This window comes from Athene noctua, chromosome 3 (assembly GCF_965140245.1).
Source record: "Athene noctua chromosome 3, bAthNoc1.hap1.1, whole genome shotgun sequence".
Classification (NCBI taxonomy): domain Eukaryota; kingdom Metazoa; phylum Chordata; class Aves; order Strigiformes; family Strigidae; genus Athene; species Athene noctua.
Genome location: NC_134039.1, coordinates 10234793 through 10256932, shown reverse-complemented (window position 1 = coordinate 10256932; position 22140 = coordinate 10234793). Strand labels below are relative to the sequence as shown.

At 38.9% G+C, this 22140-nt stretch overlaps 1 protein-coding gene across 2 annotated transcripts in view; it reads right to left on the bottom strand.

The window, feature by feature from the left end:
- The window catches only part of ALDH1L2 (aldehyde dehydrogenase 1 family member L2), a 36586-nt gene extending 14753 nt beyond the window's left edge, over positions 1 to 21833 (bottom strand). Inside the window, exons 1-13 of one of the 2 annotated variants that reach the window (XM_074901939.1) lie at positions 21750 to 21833; positions 21643 to 21711; positions 15880 to 16021; positions 13481 to 13715; positions 9792 to 9957; positions 8852 to 8953; positions 7205 to 7294; positions 5993 to 6127; positions 5473 to 5598; positions 3957 to 4048; positions 2943 to 3090; positions 2080 to 2199; positions 785 to 912 (exon numbers count right to left, since the gene is read on the bottom strand). In XM_074901939.1, coding sequence (XP_074758040.1) covers positions 785 to 912; positions 2080 to 2199; positions 2943 to 3090; positions 3957 to 4048; positions 5473 to 5598; positions 5993 to 6127; positions 7205 to 7294; positions 8852 to 8953; positions 9792 to 9957; positions 13481 to 13715; positions 15880 to 16021; positions 21643 to 21711; positions 21750 to 21818 — 1622 coding nt within the window. In that variant the 5' untranslated portion in view covers positions 21819 to 21833. Of the gene's footprint in view, positions 1 to 784; positions 913 to 2079; positions 2200 to 2942; positions 3091 to 3956; positions 4049 to 5472; positions 5599 to 5992; positions 6128 to 7204; positions 7295 to 8851; positions 8954 to 9791; positions 9958 to 13480; positions 13716 to 15879; positions 16022 to 21642 lie in introns of both variants that reach the window. The other variant, XM_074901940.1, reaches the window with a different exon arrangement.
- Positions 21834 to 22140: the final 307 nt, after the last annotated feature.

Sequence of the window (22140 nt, the reverse complement as noted above, 5' to 3'; positions counted from 1 at the left end):
TCAGAAACCACCACTAAAATACCATTCACTCAGCATAACCTCTGTTTATCTTCTGAAACAGTAACAACACAGCCAAAAAAAGAACCAGGCATTATCTAGAGTTGACACAGTGAAACAAATACAAATAAGAAATACTGAGCTGGAAGAGGCTCAGATAAATGTGGGATTCAGCTGAGGGTGTTTCTACACAGGACAATTCTGCAGCAGACCATATTGCATCTACTATAACGGAGCCAGGTGAGAAGTATGCTGGGATACAATCCTGGAAAACCCAGCATCAGTTACAGTGTATTTCAAAATTAGTGGCAATGTGGCTGTATGTTTACTATATGGAGGGCAGATGCAGGCAGGCTTAGCAAGGTCAAAAGTATCTGCCTACCTAACCTAGGTAGACTCTGCCTGTAAAACTTCGCCTCATTTATACCCTTTACAAGGAAATTTTCAATCCTTGAAACAATAAGCATATAGATTAAATTAAGCCATCAAGTATTTAAAAGACATTTTCCTCAAATTCTTTGTTTCCATTCATAATTTTAAAAAATGGTAACAGAGAGAAAACACAAGATTTTTGTCTGTCACAAGAAAGGTTAGCCAGCTAAGACCCAAAGACGGTACACTGAAGTAAATTAGAGGATGAAAAATGGCTAGTCTGGTTCCTCTAACAGTGGGATTATGAACATTCATTATATTCAGAAAATGTATGCAATAATTCTTCAGAGGAAGATTTAAGAAAACAGAGGTAGAGTTAAGAAAACAAAACAAACACAAGCTGCCTTTCACATACCTGTACATGAGTCGCCCTCTTTCTCTTGCATTCATTCTTCCCCATTCACCATTTTCAAATGCCTCCTTTGCTGCTGCCACTGCCTTGTCAACATCAGCCAGTGAAGCAGAAGATACACTGGCGATTATCTGTCCAAATGTAGCATTCTGTTAGCTCAAACCAAAATGCCAGTATGCACAGTGTTATTCCTTCCTCCTAAACTTCTTGACTGGGTGTAAACAAATACTTAATATCCTCAACCCCAGCAGTTGGCATGGGTGAGTCTTGCTGCAAAATGTTCAGAAACAACTGAGCTGGTAGCATTTGGGGGACACTGCAAGGACTCTGATTCCTAGATCTATCTTCTTCACATCAAGGTGCATTGTCCTACTTGATTTCACTCGCTCTTTCCAGATGTAAAATCAATGCGACATTACAAACGTTGGAAGTCTTTGAATGTGACATTATGATCTAAATACAAACATGTTAAAATGTCTCCTGCATGTTCCATTTCTTAGAAATGGAGCTTCTGTTACCGTAAGGCACCATATACAAGTAGTATTTTATGATGATTGTGTTCTAGAAATACACAAAAAATTGTTATGACTTTTATGCAATTCCATAACGAGTTTCAAGAAAAGTACCAGAGTCTCACTTCTGATAACAGTGAAATTTGTGGTATTGATTTCAGCAGAATTTATTTACTCAAAAATTAATGGCAATTAGATGGACATCAGAATCACTACACTTATTTATAATTCATCGTTATGAGTTGCTCAACCAAGATTCAGTAGTTCAGAACCAAAGGGCAACTGCATATATTTTGCTGTTGAAGGGCCATTTTTCTCACTGGGGGTTTAAAGGGACATTTTAGAGTTACCTGTACTAAGACATCAAATTTGTAAAAAAAAGTAAAGTAAAAACTGATGTTGATGACTGCCACAAAATATATACAATATCCTAAAATAAATACTTCTTTAGCTATTAAACTATAGCAATTCTTGTTTGCAAAGCTAAACAAGAATGAAATCAAGGTAAAGCATATGGCTGGGTATGGAAATTGGTGTACTAGTGGAAGTTGAATTAGGATATTTATACTGTGCAGCTTGACTGAAATGCAAAAACTGTAAAATATACAGACTAATTAAACATAGACAATTAATACAGACAAATTAAAATTTCAAATTATTTCTAGGGGTTGTTTAATGTGTACTGCATGGTTTTGAAATTGGCAATATTCAGTTAGTGGTTTAGATTTTTTAATAGGCAAAGAAATAGAAATAAACTGGTATCGATCACATTTAGAAATTACTCACTGATCCATCCGCTGGATTTATAGTGTCATATGTTTTTCCATCATCAGCGTTTATAAAGTGTCCATTTATGAAACACTGGTATGGCATATTCACAGTCATGTTGTTCACATTTTTTGAAACCTAAGAGCGAAATAAACAAATTAATTTACATTTTAATAACTAAGATTTTAATGTAACTTTTAACAAGCTTTTGACAACCACAGCCAACATCCAGCCAAATTTTACAATGTTTATATGGCTGTTAGAAGTGGACAAAAGAGTAAAATTAAATGGAAATCATATTCTCCCTGAACACCAGTGACCATACTCTGAGATAGTTAAGCAGATTGCTGTATTTTTTATTATTGGATCTCTATGTTAAACCCATACTAAACCCTGGTTAAGGCTGGTCCTAGTGGACTTCAATCAAATGCATAATTCCCAAATTCAGGAAATCCTGACTTGCTTAATGACTTGAAAAACATGCAGTCATTTTTTCACACAAAGTTTTCAAACAGACTCTTAGGAGAGAAATCTAGCACTGTTTGCCTCAGGAAAGCAGAATCTCTAGAACCATTCTGACTGAAGTATACTGGCAGGAGAGTGCAAGAAGGGTAGGAATCCATGAGTGATCGACTTGACCACATTTTCTTGATGTCCTGGTTTATAGTAAAGTGGAAGTGACATTACATATAAACTTCCATTCTAAAAAGCAAATATATAAAAGGTGCAAAAATAAGTCACAAAGAAGAGTTTGTATGACCAAATAGTTGTTTGCTTTTGCTAGTGTACCAAGCAGTCTAATAAGATGCATTGTCTACCCTCCCCCAAAATAATAAGAAAGAATAGCAATAAAGGCAAAATACCAAAATACAAGGTCTTACGTAATCAATGACTAACTCTTCTTCTTTGTCCTCTCCTCTGAATTTTCTGACAGCCATTTGAATAAAGTCTGCAAACTTAGTGGCCATATACACATCTTCATTCTGTAGTTGAAGTCCACTATATTTCTGTTTGATCTCTTCTAGCATTCTAAAGATTTTGAAGTAAGAATAAGTTTAATTACAAATGGAAGAATTATTCAGATAACTGAATCATTAGAAGGTCGAAAGGAGTCAAAACTGGGCACCAGTTTGGATGCATGTGAATATGCATGTGTGTTTTTATGACAACAATGGCACAAAAGTTTTGCATTTTTCTGAAATCTGTTGGTTTAACTGGGAGTGTTATTGAAAAGAAGATGTCAGCTCTGGAATACTTTCAGGTAAACGTTTGGAAATACATGACAAATAGCATATTTTGATTGACAAAACAGTATATGGGACTACTCTAACCAATACATGGAGGATGTTCAGAGCTCTATAGACTGTTAAGTAATAAGGACAATAATCAGTTTGTTGAAAAAAACACCTGAAGTGCTGGTCTTATATTATGGCCCGGGATATCTGAGTTGCAAAAAGAAGGTAACTGAGGTGACCCAACACAGCAAGAACTCAGCACACCTGTAAGCATAAGCACAATTCTTTCTGTGAAAGGCTTCTCCTTCTCTCTGGGAGTTCTTTGCTCAGCTTCCCAGTCAGCCCCTTGGTCTTGAGATACCCGTCACTGCACACAGACAGGTGTGAGCATCACGATGCTTCCCCATGTGGCTGATGTTGCTGAAGTTAAGGGGAATTTTACTTCAATAGAAAGAGCAGGATTACATCAATATCTCCTAATTTTGGGAGCAGAACCACACCACATTTTCAAATATTGGAAAGGGAATATTTAGAGTATTGAAAATTATAAGGTGGTTTTTTTTTAACATTACTTGATCAACCCTGATTTAAAAGCACCATGACGACTTTGTTTCCATTAACTTTGGCTTCAAAATTTTGTTATTTTGAATATTTTTTTACCTGACAACATGCATAGATGATGCTCCAGATTTGAAGAAGTCTGTGGAATCCTCAATTACAGCAACATTGCTCAAAATTCCCTTCCAAATTGCCTAGTAATACATAAAAATAATGGAAGTAGTAATGAATAACCCTCTAATTAAAAGAAGTATTTATCAGACCATATTTTCTATGGTGTCTGTGCCTACAACACGCATTATTTCAAAGGATTCTAGAACAGAAAATTGTTTTAAGAGGGTCTCAAACTGTCTAGAGACATGTTAGCCAACAAATTCTTCAGCATAATTACCTTATCCAAAGCTATTATTTTGTCCACAATAATTTCACCTATTCAGTCAAGAAACCCGAATGGTACAATGCTAATAATTTTCAGGCCCATTTTTTTTAAGAGCTTTATCCTCCAAATAATAACTTTGCATTGCATTATGGAACACATCATCATCAGAGGCAAGGACAGCCTGGAGCTCTTTGTGACTGGATTGATGGCATTTCTGGCATCTGGGCAGAGCTGAGAAGTAATTTAAGCTACATGCATGAGATGGAGGTTTCTGCTAACATGAATAGTGAAATAACTGGTAAAGTAATATTTCAATTATTTATAATTAGGTTTCACAGTTAGCAGGTAGTGTCATGAACTAAAGAGTTTATATTTCTTTTTGCTATTGTCTCAGTCAGTCAGTAGCTCCAGGCGGCTTTTAGGCTGCTGGCAAGAAGGTTCAAGGTAATCTGGAAGCAGCAGTTTAAAATATTAGTGCATCAAGCTGCCTGACCTGTGCCAAAAATTACTGACCCTGTAGCAGAATTAGCAGAAGGAAGACATCTGAGATACACTTGCTCTGGCACAAAACTTTAATGACAAATGTGGCTCTCAGCTAAGCCCCTGACATGCTCTACAGAGGGCTGGATTACATGAGAGGGCAGCAAAGTGCCTCTCTGGCTATGAGAGCTTTCTGCTCCAGCTGCTCCATTGCCTCCCTCTGCCTGCCAGCCCCTTGTGTGTGGTTGTGGCAGAAGAGAGACAGCACACATAGGTACAACGAGAAAACTGCTGCTTTTCTTTTTCAGACTGTTGTTCTAAGACTCCCCAGAGCTTGTCCAACAGAACCACTCTGAGCACATCCTAGTGAGTAACACCAGAGCAAAGAAAGGATTTCGGAACTGTTCAAGTCTGCCAGTGTTGAAAACCTCACTGTTGTGAGGCGACAGTCCACTTGTTTTTTCTCACTCCCACCTTCATTATTCATAGATATTTACCATAACTGACCCTGCAATCACTGTCTTTTCACCACTTCTATCTGGAAGAAAACTTTCTAAAGTGGCGTGTAAGTACTCTAATGAATTCCCACTTACACTTGAATTAATGTCAATAACTAAAGGTTCAACCCCATACCCTCTGAGTACATTTTATCAAAAACCAATTTGCATTTAATTTGCAAATAAAATATATGCCTATAATGAGAAGTACGTAACGCTTTTGTCTGGAGTAATATCCTGCTAAAGCAGTTTACTGAATTACCCTAATATCTTCTGCCATCTTTTTCTCCTCTTCTGTAAGTTCCAGGGCAGTTGTTTCATCAGCAGAGAAGTATTTAGATGCAGGGATCATTTTTCCATCCTCAAATTGCAGATTTCTCACTAGTACCTGAACAATGAGAGGACATGATTTTAAATTATCTGGAAGGTAACATCCTGTTTGGAGAGGTTTTAGGCATTAATATGGTTATTGAAATAGTAAAATAAATGGCTTGCAGGAAAGCTGCTGTGATGCAAGTAATTTAACACAAGCCACTGCTACATATCTTTCAGAGTCTTTCCCAGTTTTAGTACATTTTAATCCATATTAGAAATCAATATGGCTTGAGTGAGAAGCAAAACATGAACATCTTCTCTATAGGACAGTAGAGGACTGATACACTCCAAGCATATTAGCTGTCTGTCATTAGCAGCTAGATTTGTTATAGCCTGGCAATTCCACACTTGCAGTTCTTGCTAAAGTTATTTCATCCATAATCATGTTTGCCGGGGTGAGCACTTACCATCTTCCCATCATTACCAAAAATGACTAGACCATTCTTGGTTACAAGTCCAGGTCTTGAAGCACCTTTTATTGACAGCTCTTGTCCAGCAGGCACTGAAGCATCAAGTAATGATGACCCATAAAAAGTAACCACCTAAAAATAAATGGAATTAAAAGTGCACAGATTCTAAACATGCTCTAAAATTCTTATAATGAAATTATACCATTTTGAAGATTTGATATAATAGAAATAAAATACAAGTACCTACACATAGAAAACATGTTACGGCATTATTTATGTATCTTTACAACCCAGGATATGTAAAACTTTGCAAGCTGCCTAAACCTGCAAAGCTGCTTAGCTGTAACAATGTGCGTGCTGGAACCAGTGCAGAAAGGGAAGCAGCTTTTGTCAGTGCACACCCAAAGTGAGAGACTGGCAGAAGCCTGACTCTGACTGGTGGAGTCCAGCTCTGCTCCCAGAGAGGTAATGCTGAACACTGCCTCTCTCCTGGGCTCTTCTGTTCTTTCTGGGCTCTCAAACCATCAACAGTTCCTGGACATTAGGGCAGAACCAGGCTTTTGGAGCAGCCTACCAACAGATGGCTAATGGTTAAGTAAGAAAATCTGGACATCACAGCCGGTAAAGATAATGTGATTTAAAAAATATTTTACGTAAGTACAATGTGGATCAAATGTATAATACTTTTAATAAAGTAGTTGGTTTTGGATAAAATGAGATAGATTTATTTCTGCAAATGATCTAGGCCCAAATCTCTTTAAAATAAAACTGTCTTTGTTATTTCAGTAGTTCACAGTGTTTCATTTTGCTGTTAATACTGTGATGTTGTCCACTGTACAGCATGGGTTGCATTATACTGTAATGCATGCCCGCTTCCCAAAATGACTGTCACAAGTCTGGTTCTACCTTTCTTTGAATATTGCTTTGTATCATGCCCAATTTTTCTTTTTCAGATATTGCTCTTATCTTTCTTTGAATCAAATGGATGTATCACTAAAAAAAAAAAAAATCTTAACTACTGTGTTCCGTACATTTGTTTAGGTGCCTGTTCCAGATATACACAAAACATACAGTCATCCAGTGAGAGCTATTCCAAAGTAACTCCCATTTGTATTCAGCTGTATGCAGACACCTTTAGTTTTATAATTAAAAAAAGGTAAAAAAGGGGTTATAGAAAAGAAGAATATTCTTCTGACTTTCAGACCATACCTGGCCATCTATTGTTGCCCATGCTCCAGGCACTTTATCATGCCCTCGAATCCAATTGTGCAAAGCTGCTGCAGGTTGGTCCCAGGAGATCTAGGAAATCAAGACATGCCCGTTAATTCTTCTCTGTTTAGGTATAAACCAAGTTAGTAATGTCTTCCTATATAAGAATTTAAAATCCTCCCTCCTTCTCTTTCAACCATTAAGACACAGACAGGGTCGGATCTAACAAAAGGAGATCAGTGATCTCCAGATGGCTAATCATCAAAGACCTATCAAATGGGATGCTCTTAGCACTTCTGTGTTCTGTATGGTCTATATTCTTCATAGATTCTCCTTCTCACGCTAATGTAATGAAAATAGATCTCTTGCTACTAGGTATTCATTCATAAATAATTAATATTATGATTAAGAAATCTAATAAATGTCATATAAATATAAATTAGTGCATGTCTGAGGTATCATTTTCTGATGAAAATTATGTATTTATTGCTTGGATCCTAAGTTCTTTAATAAATCTACAAACTTTTATTAAAATACTTTCTAATAATTTACTAACCCATTATAAATGGTTTCATAAATGGAATCCCTACTCAACTGCAATTCCTGGAAAACTCTGAGGAAAATGGAAATAATGTTTTAAGAATGTTATGTATATTTAATATGTAACACTAGTGAAAATGTATTCCTTTATCTTTGCTGTATGGTGAGTATATGTACAAAATTAAAGAAAGTATCAGAACAGCTATTAAATAACAAAACTTGGGTACCCAGCATACTAGTTAGTTTAAGCACAAAGGATATTTAGAAGCAAGTTATAAACCAATGAGAGTATTTTCACAGCAGAGAGATTAAGCTAGTTCACTACAAGGAAGCTCCTCATATATTACATTAAATGGATGAATAAAAATGTCCTCATGCAAAGCTATTTCTTTCTAAGGTAAATCAGAAATTGAAATATAATAAAAAGTATCATCTACAATATTTCAGGTGGGAAGGACTACATTCACCATGGACAAAAGACTGAAACTGTGGGAATAATTTTTTAACTTTTGCACTGGTCTAGAAAAGGAAAAGAAGGTATTACAGGCAACATTCACTATAATTTTATGGTGACCTTCCCAAACACAAAGAAGATTCAGCTAATGCAGTGTTAATGCTTATAAAAAATAATTCTTATATGGGAGTTTAAATAATTTTTTTTTCTGTTGTTTGTTTACATGACCTTTTTGGGTTTTTTTGTTTTTTTTTTTTATTCCTGGTGCCAACACTTGCTTTTCCTAACATCAAATCTATTTCTGACAGAGAATTTAGTATGGACTGTTGGTAAACAAAGAGCAATCTTCATTCAATGCTGTATTTAAAAAGTATGGTAACATACTAAGAAACTACTGAAGGTGCAGCTGCCATCTAGCTGTGTGTAGATGATCTCAAGTAGGACACCAAGTTTCTAAATATATGTAACTACTGAAAGGGAATAGGAACTTAACCTGGGGCTCCATTACATACATCCTTGGAGTTATCCCAGGAATAAAAGGTGGGAAAATAACTGAGTTAAAAGTCATGTTAACTTTACATCACTACTATTGTAATCTGAGTTAATACCAACTTTTCTAGTGACATACACAAAACAGTGTTATTTAACACTACCTCTGCATTTTCCTTTTTCTGGATCCCTTCATATGTTGCCCCTTCCTTAGGCTGAGGTATACGAGGGGCCTTACCATCAGCAATTAGATGTACAGCTTCCACCTAAGTGAAAAATTAAAGATTTAATGTTAGCTTGGTTTGCCTTTTTTCCTCAGTCACACTTGTGAATGACAGCAAAAGACTTTCTGCCACAAGGGGAACTGGTTTATTCTTAAAACCTAGGATTTAGCAAACTAAATCTAGCAAACTAATGCTGCACTGATTAACATAGATATATGCTTAAACTTCTTTGACAAAAGATATAGCCTCAGAAATTTGATGGGAGTACTTAGTCACCTGACATAAAGCAGCTGCCTAAATTCTGCAGGACCAGAATGTGGCTCTGTATGATTGAATTCAACTTTTTTTTTTTTTTTTTCTGCTAACAGTTATTTCTCTGCATTTAAATGGAGAAAAAAAATTATCTAAAAATCCATGCTATTTTTAATGCATTTTCTTTTCTTTATTTTAAAACAATACAGAAAAGGACAAGCATACAAAGCCAATCCACCAAGGCTCTGAACTTAAACCACCACCACCCCCCTTCTTTTTTCCCCATGTTACCCCTAAATTTCTGTTCTCTCTGAGCCTTTAAAAATTTCACCTTGTAAAAATATACAAGAAATCTGTGGAAAGAGCCACATTCCATAAAAATTCAACTTCTTGTCTTCTGTGGAAACAGGATATGCTCTGCCCACTGCAAGCAACAAATATTCTGAGGCCACCTCCTCAGCTGTCGTGAAGCAGCACAGCTCCACTGAAGTCTAAGGATTTGGCTGAGCACCACAGCCTTTGTCTTTCCAAACACATGCATCTTGTCTATATCTCTTTTACTTTCAAACTCCAGCAGATGCTTTTCTTTTCCTCTTAAAATGTTGATATTTAGTACAGCTAAACATACCATAGCCTTTATTCCTTCTGGGAAGAGAAACCGGTTATACAGATCATCCACAGTATCATTTTGGCCAACATCACATTCTCGCTGCAGAAGGATTGGTCCGGTGTCCAAACCATCATCAGCCCAAAAAATAGTAAATCCTGCTTTCTTATCTCCTTGAATTAAAGTCCTGGACATAAAAAAAGCCTTACAATAAATACAGACAGTATGAAAGTAGTCAGGGATATCAACCCACCTGTTACACACTCATTTACTTCAGGTAGATAGAAAAGAAAATCCTAACCATCTTTAATACTAGTTTCATGGTTCATTTCAAAGTCAGGAACCCACAGTTTCGATACTGTTGATGTATGGTTTCCAAAAAGTGGCATAAGGAATGCTGCAACTGAATCCAAGGTGTCTATCACACAGTTCATTGTGATAATTATTTTAGAAGTACTATTAGTGATAAGACACACAGAGCAAAAGATGTGCAAAAGTTATGAAATAATTTGAAAAAGGGAGCACTAGACAGCAGCTGGTCTTAACAATTCATGGTTGTTTACTGTAATTAGCCAAGCCTCACAACTTGTTTGTAGGTTGGCAAGGGAAGTACAGTTGTTGCACAGCTGAAAACGAGCTAAAATCAGAGTGGAAAATGATAGATATGCAACTGTTTAAGGAAAAGTTTTTATGGTAATTTGTATCCAGCCAGATTCTCAGCTGCTGTGCATGAACATAAAACTGCTTACTAGATGTTGGTTTATATCAGCTCAGGATCTGCCTCTGAATCCGAAGGGAACTTGAGTCACTTAGATTTTTCAGTTCTCCTTGGGAGCTGCATGTGCCTCAGAATGATGGAAAATCAAACAGAAGTGTGTTTAAGCGAGTGGCCAGAAATGGAGAGATACACCTTTCCTGCATGCCTTTAGCCATTTGTCTGCATGCGAACACCAACACAATTTTCAGTAAGACGTATCTCATGTAATCATTCCCTTGACAGTCCATGTTGTAACAGTCATCTGAGATCTGGCTTACACACATGAAAATTCATTATTAATTGTAAGCCCTGAAAACTACATTATTAAAAGGAGTAAAGCACACATTTGTGCAGAACAAGGGACAAACTCCAAAGATAGCTGGGGAAGTTGTCAGGTATAACAAAATTGAAAGCTTACAGTGGTTTGGCTAGCCTCTATCACGACTTTTCACACATTTAAGCAGCATTTCTTCTGTTTTATATTATGTAAAAATTCCAAAAAAGCACCCTGGTGAGAAGTGGATGTCCTCAGTGTGGCACTGGAGGAGAAGAAAATATCATGGGCAAATGTCCCTGATGCTGAATGGGTGACAGGATGATAACTACAGTGTGCTCCCTCCACTGCCCACCAGCTCTCCCCACAGACAGCGCAGCAGCTGGGAGAGGCTGTAAAGGCTGGAGTGAGGAACCCTCAGAGGCCCAGGGCCCTTGTTTGTGCCTGGTGCCCCTTCAGCCATGCCTAATTCCCACAGACTTTCTCGGTCACACTGTGGGGTGAAAGACTCCGATCGGCACCAGGGCTGCAGCCACAGCACATGAAAGAAGTTGTGATGAGAGCAAGGGGTGTGAGGGTGAAAGATGAGAATGTTCAGCCAAGGCCAAATTTTAGCTTAGTTTAAAGGTCTTAGGCCAAGGGCTTTTACCTGAGAAGGGAAAGACCAGATGCTTACAGAAGGAATATGCAAAATAGAGCGAGACTCGGTGATACACCATTAGGATACATTCCTCTTTCTGGAAACCTTCACCTCAGGAACTTCCTGAAAGAGCATTTGTATTTACATCTTCCTGTGGATTAGGTCTTCATGAACTTTTCCTCCATAAAAGCATCCTTCTAGAGCTCTCTAGATGTGCAGTTCAACATTTTAGTAACAGACTGTATGCAGTGAAAGTAACTCCTTTATTTAGCCAAATCCTACAACCCGATCTCTTTGCTGGCTGTGCCCTAACTCTTGAAGAATGAGCAATTGTTCCTTATTTACCTTCCTGTGTCTTTCATGGCTTAATACACTGCTAGCATATTTCCTTCCCAATGACCCCTCCTCCAGTCTGAAGACTACTAGATTTGTCTCCCATCATGTGGAAGCTGTTCTATACCTTTGACTATCTTTCTTAGCCTTTTCTGAAGAATTTCTAGTTCCTTCATGTTCTGAGATGCAGACATTATTTAAGATCCTTCCATGGTCTCTTTTCTGAGTAATAAAATTAACTTAATTTTTGTTATTGCTTACATATAGCCAGGGTTATTTTTCCCCATTATGTGCATTACCTTGTGGTTTTTAACTTCGAATTTGATGTCCCATTCTCTTAATCTCACTTTCACATTATCACATTTACCCATTTGTGTAGAAACTGTAGTCTTTATTACAGATTGAAATCGGAGTGACTGATCTTACATTTCCTGGCTTTTCCTTTCAGTCCTTTTTAAATGGGTATTGCTCTTGCTTTTTCCAGTCTCCCGCACCAGTGCAATCCAAAGGAACAAAAACACTGCAGGCTGTCTTTCCCAAACCTGCAGAACCATTGCTTGAAAGTCCCCTGGTCCTGAGAAGAGATTCTTATTCATTCATCAGTTTATCTAAAATCTCTTCTACTCACAGATCAGCTCAAGAGAATTGTTCTGACTTACTTGACACAAAGGAGGGGTGTATGGCAGTAACATCTTAAGCTCTTCCATCCTGAATACCAATACAGATTTTCTACTATGGTGTTCTCTTTGATAAGCCCCTCTTTTAAATCAAACACCTGTATCACCCCACATACCTCCCACCTTTAATGCATTTGAGAAAACTGTTATTATTCAATTTTATGCCTTTAAAGTCGGTTCTTTATTTCTTTTCTGGACTGCCTTACTCCCATTTTTCACCTGGTTTGCCAAAGTTTATGCTCTTTTTTATTTTACTCACTTGGACACAAATGCCACTTTTTGAAGGATTTCCTTATGTCTCTAATAGCCTCTTTAACTACTCTAAGTACTTCAGCTTACCATTTTTTCCAGTAAGGATTAAAAATAACAAAACAAAACAAAATATACTTTTGCTTTGAATCTATAACACTGTGTCTTTAGATAATCACCATGCTGCTTATAAAATTATTTTAAAATTGTTTCTTCATATTTAGACAATTTCTTATTGAATTTAAACATTGTGATAATAGCATTTCTGTTGTCATAAGAATGCTAGATCTGAGTCTACTGTGGTCATTATTGCAGTGTAGTTCTTTCACAGTAACATTTTGAATCTAGCCTTGTGCATTGCTCAGGAGGACTGCAAGATAAGGTTTTATTCTCATGGAATCTCTTCTCCCTTCTCCCTTTCCTTCTGTGAAATCTTGGGCTCTGCATCAGCCCTCTTGTGATAGTTATCTAGTGTTTGTGGGGAGTGAGCTAAGAGAACAGTGTCCTGCCTATGAAACCTGCAAACTGTTGACTTGCCTATGTACATGAATGTACAGATCACATCGCTGATCATCCCAGAATAACAGCTGCACTTGCACTGGAAATCATAATGAATCTTAGGTATGAAGTGCAATTCATGAACCAAATACTCAGCTGCTTCAGAGAAGTTCCTTCAGAGCAGTTGCAAGTCAACAGAACTGTGCCAGCACTTACATGAGTAATGGATACAGACCAACATCCTAATGTGACGTACACATAGTTTTGATGCACAAAACTCACCAGTTGATTGCAGAAGCTCCTCGGTGGCGTGGTAGGATGGATGGATGATAAATAATTGAGCCATGTTTTGGGCAGTCAATAACATCCATGGGGATGAACTGTGTACAGAATGGAAGGACATTTAGCTCTGCTCCGACCGATTTGTAGGCTGCAACTACTTCCTGGATAGGCTTGCCTTTAGCTCTCCATCTGGGGAACTTAAAAACAGGAGTGCCATCCTTCTCCGCTGCCAGTGCTGAGGGGCAAGAACAGCATTCCTTTTTAATTCACTTTTTGTGTTAAAAATTCAAACTGAAATCAGAGAGATATTGCATGACAAGTCAAGCAGACCATCAAGCATATGATTACAGAGTGGCCTTTGTACTGTTCCATATGCTGTTTAAAAACCTTTGTGCTTGACTATATCTTATTAATTTTGTCTTTGATTCTCATATCTACAGCTCATGTCATTCTCAACTTTAAGTTTACTCTTATGACTTGGCTAATAAGTACCACTAAAAGCAAAAGTGAATGATGAATGCTATTGACTATTTAACACAGACACTTCATTTCTTGTCTGGTCATTACACTTACTGGTTTGGTGTAACAGAACTTAATTTTCCACTTTAGCAATTTGTGTATGAATGTGACTATATACAACTACTCATGTCAGCATCATTTTGCCATGTGGTGCAAATAGTTACAGATGCTAATGACCTTTAGTAACGTCTTCAAAATTCTGTATACTGACGCTTACTGGATGTGTTTTCATTTATCTGTGAGACACACAGCTACACCCAAAATTAGGCTCAAAGGTGAGAAAAAACAACTGCAGAGAGAATTTTTAGGTGTTAAATAAATTCTACTGTGCAACCACATAATAACTCATCACAGAGAGCAGGACAGTACAAACTCCACATCTGTTGAGTTGTATGTGTAATAGGAAGAAACAAGAAAGCAGGGAGAAGTATGGAAAATTCACCTAATTTATTTTATATTTCTAAACACATTTTTATACTTTTCTTTCTCTTTTTCAGTTCTGAAATTGGATCTTTGACCTAAAGCCTCTTTAGGCTATTAACTTAGGTCTTAAGTAAATACTTACTTAACTACCATTTCATGGCAGTTGGTGTGTACTGCAATTGCTTTTAGAAACACAAATTGTAGCTGTCTGAGGATACAGAAACATTAGCAAATTTCACTTTAGACTTCAGCTCTTTGCATTGGAAGTAAAAAGCAACAAATTATCTAGTAATTTATCTTATTTTCATTAGGAGAGCAAGAAACTAATTCCATGGTTTAGTGAAAAATATGATTGAAATCAGTGGAATATTTACTTAGTTACATCTGCTAGTATAATAACTGTACAATCATAATATATATAATGTCACCAAGCATTATGGTATGCTTCCAGAGCTGAATAGTTGAATTGTCTTTTTCCAAACTAATAGTTGCCGCCTCTAATTCTTCCAAAGTGTGATTAAATCTTTTAATGAGGTAAAGTTACAGAATGTAATAAACTTAAGAACTACGTGCTAGTTTGGAAGTGACATAACCCAGGTAAGCAAAATTTGTTTGATTCATCCCTTGTAAGAGTTCTGTAAAAACATGTCAGGCCCTGACAAGAAAAAAAATACTTGAGACATGGAATGTAGTTTTAAGTTCAGATTATCCATTCCATGCTGGCACTTCTATTTGCTAATCATATTAATTTACTATTTTTGTGCCACTGAAAAAAGAAAAAAAAGTTACAATTCCGATGATTCCAAAGTAGCTGCTTTGTCACACTGGATTTTGTTCTATGAGTACAGTTCTGAATACCTGTCAGGCAACAACTCTTTCTTTAGATAGTCTAGAAAATCCTTATGCATTATAGAAATGGGAATAGAAAAAGGGAAAGTAAAGCCTCCTCTAACTTTTTCAGTGGGTTTTCCATAGTCCAGGTGGAAGAGAACTAGGCTCTGCAGGCACACTGCTGCATGCAAGCTTGTCAGAAAGGGCAGAAAGCCAGGGATAAACAGTCTTGGCTCCAAGCCTTGTGTGTCCCAGACAGCACAGTGAAACAGGTGACAGACATTTGTGCTTGAGTACAGGCTCAGCAGCTATTTGCTTTAAGATACAGATCTAGTTTAGGATGATTACTTCTAGGATGTACATTCAAATAAGGTACCCAGATTAATTTCTTTTTCAAATATCTTCATGTATGGCCCTGTATGGTTAGAAACAACTTTTAAATACTAATTGACAAGGTTAAACCGGTTCTGGGACTTGTGTTTGTTAAAACATAGTTCTTGTGCTGAATCCAGTATAATGAAGGCAATATATGCAAGTCATTCCCATATAGGTACTACCTTCTCAAGAAAAGGCAAGATTGTTATGTATGCCTGTAATTTTAACATTTGGATTAAGGTTACACTTACCCAAAGGATCAGCTTGTCCATTCTTGTCAGGCACTGTGAATACTCCCACAACTTTATGTCCCTCTTTTCTCAGCTTGTTATAAACTTCTTGTCCAAAAACACTTTGACCTATAAGGGCTAGCTTTAGCTTATGTTGATAAGCCTGGTAAAAAAAATTAAAACAAACCATGTTCTAGGATGCAAGGAATATACGTTGTTGCTTACATTTCTCTTGCTCTTTCTTGATCATATTCATTTTGATTTAAAATGCAATAGTCTTTCTACCCCAATTAGCTTTGAAGGAATAATAACCAATTTTTTGAGATTAATGACAGGCAATGTACAATTCAGAGAGACCACTCAACATAAAAGTATCATCTGATACTGATGTTTATATGGCTTTACCAGAATCTTCACTAGACAGACCCACTGCTTGTTACAAGAGGCATAACAGGCTCCGTGATCTTATTCATAGTCAAAACTAATATGATAAGAAATGAAAATACATTTTTTGAAACAGGTATATAAACCATTTTTTCTAGGCGTAATTTAGGTGCCTGGAACATGGCCTCTAAATCCCTATAATAAAGATGGGAGCATATTATTTGTGGTTAATATGTATATGCTAAAGAAGACAAGCTTGTATTGTTCCTGCCAAGTTAAAAGTAATGATAACCCATTTCATCCTCCTGCAAGGAAATACTGCTAAATGTGAGGTTCCCTTGCTGGACTTCCACTGCCTTCTGCATTTACATCTCAGTACACTGGACATGAATTTTTAAGCTTCTTAAGACTGAGTAGGTGTGAATAACTGCCCCAACTTTTTATTTTTAGGATAGTTAGAATCACAACACTACTATGATATCAGGGTATCATGTACCGCTACATTATTCAAGTGCTTGCACCCTGAGAAAACTACCAGTTCCTTCAGAGTCTCTTTAGGTTTAGGGGACAGCTGTGCTTCTCTTCCACCTTACCTCCAGTCCCTCACCTTTAACACCTCCTTTATCCCTGAACTGGTGTTCCTGTAGCTGCATGAACTGGATTAGGGTACTGAGGTAGGGAAGCACTGACCTGACAAAATGCAGCTTATTCTTAACTGGATCTACTCACTGATCTAGTTCATCACACTGCCATGAGTCCTAATGCAGGTCCAGCGCCAGAGCAATGAGCGTGCAAGTGCTGGCAGAAGGATGGAACTGTCCCTATAAGCAATGCCTTTGCATTTTTCATCAGCTGCTGGAAACCTCTGAAAAACAAATGGACTAGCAGACCTGGCTATGAAGGAAAGGTCCACACACAGTAGACAGAAAACATACCTTTCTCAAATCTGAATCTGGTAGAAACTATTCCTAGACTCAAAACATAAAAATCTCTCCTCTTAGGAGGCCTGAATGAAAGGTAGAAAACAAACCCGCATACTCCCTGCTTTTATTCTTAACTTCGTCTTTCCCAGCTGGACTTCCATTTTTTATGACTGATCCATTAGATAACATGAGCTCAGAATAATAAAGAGGAATCAAAGCACTGATTTAATATCTTAACCACCGGCATTTGTTCTGTATCTTGACACCTGTATGTTTTTCTCCTCCCTCCTCTTTTCCCTTTCTTACAGTGCTGCGGCATGAAGATATCTTGACTAAGTGGGTTATTGATTGGATGCCAAATGGTCTGGACTGCCCATCAAATCATATGACAAACTTTATGACAAAGAGAAATGTCCTGAAAAACAGGGTACTCAAAACCACAATCCATTTCGTTGCAAATCATTTCACATCTGTAATATTATGGATGTATTTTGCTGTTTTCAAGTTACATTTTAGTTGTGCAGCTGACCTTAGAAAAGGGAGCTATGAATTGGTAGGTTCCATTACAAGAATATTGAAGTGTGCTTTTTATTTTTTTATATAAAACAATAGGCAATAACTATTTGTTCAGAGACAATATTTTCCCTCAAAATGAAACTGCATAATAAAACTGTCCCTGTGTTACAGCATTAGTCAGCACTAGTGCAAAACTGCAGTAGTAACAAGTAGTAAGATGCAAAGATGGACATGACTCAGGCTCCTGCAAAATCAGATTGCTATAGTTGGCTCGTAAAAAATGTCTGTGAGACTGGTGATGATAAGATTACTAACCAATGCTGCACTGCTGGCAGTAATGCCTAAAATATGTTCACTATTTTGTCCTTAATAAAGACAAGACCCTGTTCTGAATTACAATGAGCACAACTTATCCTTGCAGTCCTTATCTAGCAAGGCCCAACGGATGCAGGTAGATCTCATTGCCAATACTTTATGACTGATATCTTTGCTTTTATAGCAGAAATGTTACTGCATTATAAAAAGCAGTCATCAGATTAATCAGATTTTCCTAATTATTTTAACTGTAACAGGCAAATTGGAGAAAGATTAACCTGCTGGATCACTGAACATGTTTGGCACGGTATAAAAGACTCTGATTTCTGTACTGTGCTAATTTACAGTGGTAGCCCAAATAGTACATTGAAGAAACATTAAAGATGGTCCAGATGAGAGTTACTTATTCTACTTCTGTGCTTTTGTTAAGATCTCTCAGCAAGAACACAAGACTGGAAGGGATCTTCTTAGCTAACAAATCTAGTTCTCTGTCATCACAAGCAATCATGTCAAATGATTGCTTTTAGAGATCTACCCGATCTCTTTTTTTTAAAGTACCCACTGCTGTACTCTGTTGGTTTTCTGAAACTTGGCCAATCTTCCTGTAATTTTAAGTCTATATTTATCACCACTTTAAGAGCTACTTTTTCTCCACTTATGCACGAAGTGTTAATAACATATGCATTCTCTACTCCTAAACTTAACTTTCAGTTCATGTTTTCCTGTGAATAAATCTGATTCTCATATTACATGGAACTGCATACCAGTTCCAGTTTCAAATCATGAGTCGCTGTAAATCAGTTTCAATAAAGCTACATGTGCTTAATTTGTGCTAGCTGTGGAACTGAGTCAACAAATGGTGAGAAGCGAACAGAGCACACAGTCCCCAAAAGAACAAAAAAATAAAACTGGCAAAAATGAGAAGACTGCAGTCTGGTCAAGTCACATTTCCTCATTGTAGTGCACAAAAATATTAGCCTGGCAGCAAATCAGCTCTGCTGTCTCACACTTACAGAAAGTTACTCCAATTGGGATTGATTTCAATTGCAAGATGGATCTGGTAACTGTGCTATGACTAGTAATTCTTGAGTTACTTCTCCAGTGAATGGTACATGTGTGTTGCATGATTTCTATTAATATCTGGCTTAGACGTGGCAATTTGTTTGTAGTGCATTAACACATGCACTGCCATCAGTAGAAAGCAGGAACCAAACCCACAAGTCAGCCATGCACCGGATTTCTACTGAGTAAAAAAAAGAAATCCCATATGTGGAGGGGCTTGCATGATCAGATCACAAATTCGGTCCTTTAGTTTTTGTTTTATTTGAAAAATTACAGCTGAGCAACTGCAAGAGATCCTACAACCACCCTGTATCTTCTTTTGGAAATGCCCCTCAAACATCTTTACCTCAGATAAATTAGAGGTGTGAAAATGGGAAATCCTTTTAGAATAATTTAATGTGGACATAACACCCAATTAAAATGGAAAGTTCTGTAAGATTACACAGAAATGAAGAGCAGTTAGGTGTGTTCTTTCTTACAGAAATGGCACATTTTGGCAGCATAACATCACTAGCATTTAAGAAGCTGTAGAAAGGAAGCTCATTAAAGAACAGCAAGACAATCTTGCTGTTGAATAATGTGCTAGATGGACACTGGATCATTATCACTAACATATACAAAGATTTACAAAGAATAAACTTCTTATTGTTTCTGTCAGTGATGTTACGAGGTTATATCAGATTTCCTGTGCGTCTGCCTGGCTGACTATGGACTTATATTAATTAGCAGATGCATGTGAAAGTTAATGGTCATGTAGTATCAGAGTGGGTTTTTTGCTGTACTTTTTTAAGATTTCCCAATTCCTAGTTGTGGCAAACAATGCAGTTCAGGTGGCTTAGATAAATTTGGCCTTTCTTTTATGACTAATCATAGGATAATATCGTCATGACAGTGCTACCAAATGATAAGAATTTAGAAAGCTGGTGCTCAGTGTATTGTAATTCTGTTGTTTTAATTGTCTGAACTTTTAATTCTTCTTTAACTTATTATATATACTTATATAACATACTGGAATTTATCTTACAATGGCTCATTAGAAGATACACAGTATTTTAATGTTTGCTTCCACTCTGGTTCTTTTTTTCCCCCAAACCACCTAACCAAATACAAAACTAATAAATAGGACTAAGCACTGCACAGAGAAGCAGCCTGACAAATGTTGGTAACTATCCTGTCAAGTTCTAGTTCCTAAAAATGGAAGACAAGTCCAAGAACTACATTTTCTTCTCTCAGAAGAGTCTAATGTTACAAAACCTATCCATAGGAGAATATTTATTTCATAGATAAAAATAATTTTCTGTTACTGCCTCTTTTGTGAGTGTGTCTAACATTCAATTGGTTATCATTTTCCTGAAGGCTAACATTTAGTAACCGCTACTCTGGTTATGAAGCTTACTGTCAAAAAGATTACGATATTTTACTTCTTTTGTATAAGAATTTAGCGAAGCTAGTAAATATTTTCTGTTACATCTTTTTAAAAATGAATGTAGAACTACGCCTCCTTTGAGAAGCAGTGCTGCAACTTTATTTCTATCGAGGATCCCCCTACATGTGCTAAATTCCAGTGCCTCCAAATAGAAACCTATCGTAGAGCCTCCTCTGCCATCTACACATCTACAGGCATGCGTTCTCACCAGTCATTCATTCTCATTTTTTGGCACTGCTGATTGCATTTCCAGAAAGCTTGTGTTAAATCTCTTTATTCTAATGCCTTCCATGTAGACACCTTAGGAGGACTGTTGTCCTCATGCTAAACTGAGCATTCAAGCATGAAACAAAGAACAGGCTTTAGGAAAGAAAAAAATCCTCTCCCAGCCTCATTCAGCTTGCCAGACTACACATCTGGACAATATGGACTGGGCAAGGCTTTCAGGGAGCAGTTACTTGCAGGAGTTCCGCAGTCTATATATATTTAACAGGACATAAAAAAATGGCTTGGAGCAAATGTGAAGAGCTGTAAAAAACTTAAACCAGAGGGGTGCAGAGGAATTTAGGCCATCAGTTTTAACCCTGAGCAACCCACCATCCCAGAGCTGGGAACTGGCGATCAGGTCACAAACTAAACAGTCTTCCTAGGGCAATGCGTGGGGCTTCTCTCCGGCACTGGGAACGGGCACGGTACCTCCTAAGTGAGAAGGCAACCTTCAGCTTCTCACAGGACAAATCCAGCGCGAGGGAGGCAGAGAACAGCCACACTCACATTGTTCTCGACCCACGATTACTGGGTATTACCACAGCATCGCTAGTGCCTGTTCCCTGCAGCTTCCAGGCACGTCCCTGCAAGATGCAGCGCCCAGATGATGGCTGCGATCCCGCCCGCAGCCCAGCCGGGAGAGATGCTGCTTCTGCACCCAAGCCAAGCCCTCTCCGGAGCCCGCCTGACCTTCCCGTGCCCCTACGCGCTTTCCTAAAACGCCGGCAGAGACAATACGCATCGCATCCCGAAAACCGCCTCCTCCCGCCACTTTCCCCTCCCTGCTCGGCCCCCGCTCGCCCTCCGACGGGGGCGGCACGCCGAGGAGCAGCCCCCGCCGCTCGCTCCTGGGCGCGGCGCGGCCCCCGCTGCCCGCCCCACGCTACTCACCGCGGCCGTCGTGCTGATCGCCCGCAGCAGCCGGGGGCCTGTCCGCAGCATCTTGCGGAGCGCCGCCGGCTCCCTCGGCCGCCCGGCGAAGACCGAGCGGGCTCCGCGGCCGCGGCGGCCCGCCTCGTCTGATGCAACCCGCGCCGATGCCGCTGGCGCCCCGCCAGCTCATGCATCCGCGGCCGCGGCGGCGCGCCCCCGCCCGGGCCCGCGGGGACCGGCGCGGCGGGCGGAGGGGGGAAGCCCCGCACCTGCCGCTCCCGCTCCCGCCGCCGCCGCCGCAGCCCCCGCCCCCTTGGCGGCCGCCCGGCGCGACCGGCCCCGGCGGCGGGGGAGCGGCGGGGGTGGCAGGGGCCGCGCAGCCCCGGGAGGGGGCGGGCAGCCAGGCAAGCTCCCCCCCGCCGGGCGCAGCCCCGGGAGGCGGGCTGTGCCCTCCCCGCTGCTGCCCGCCGCGCCCGGCACTGGCGGGGACGGGCGTGCGGGGCTCCCGGCCCACGA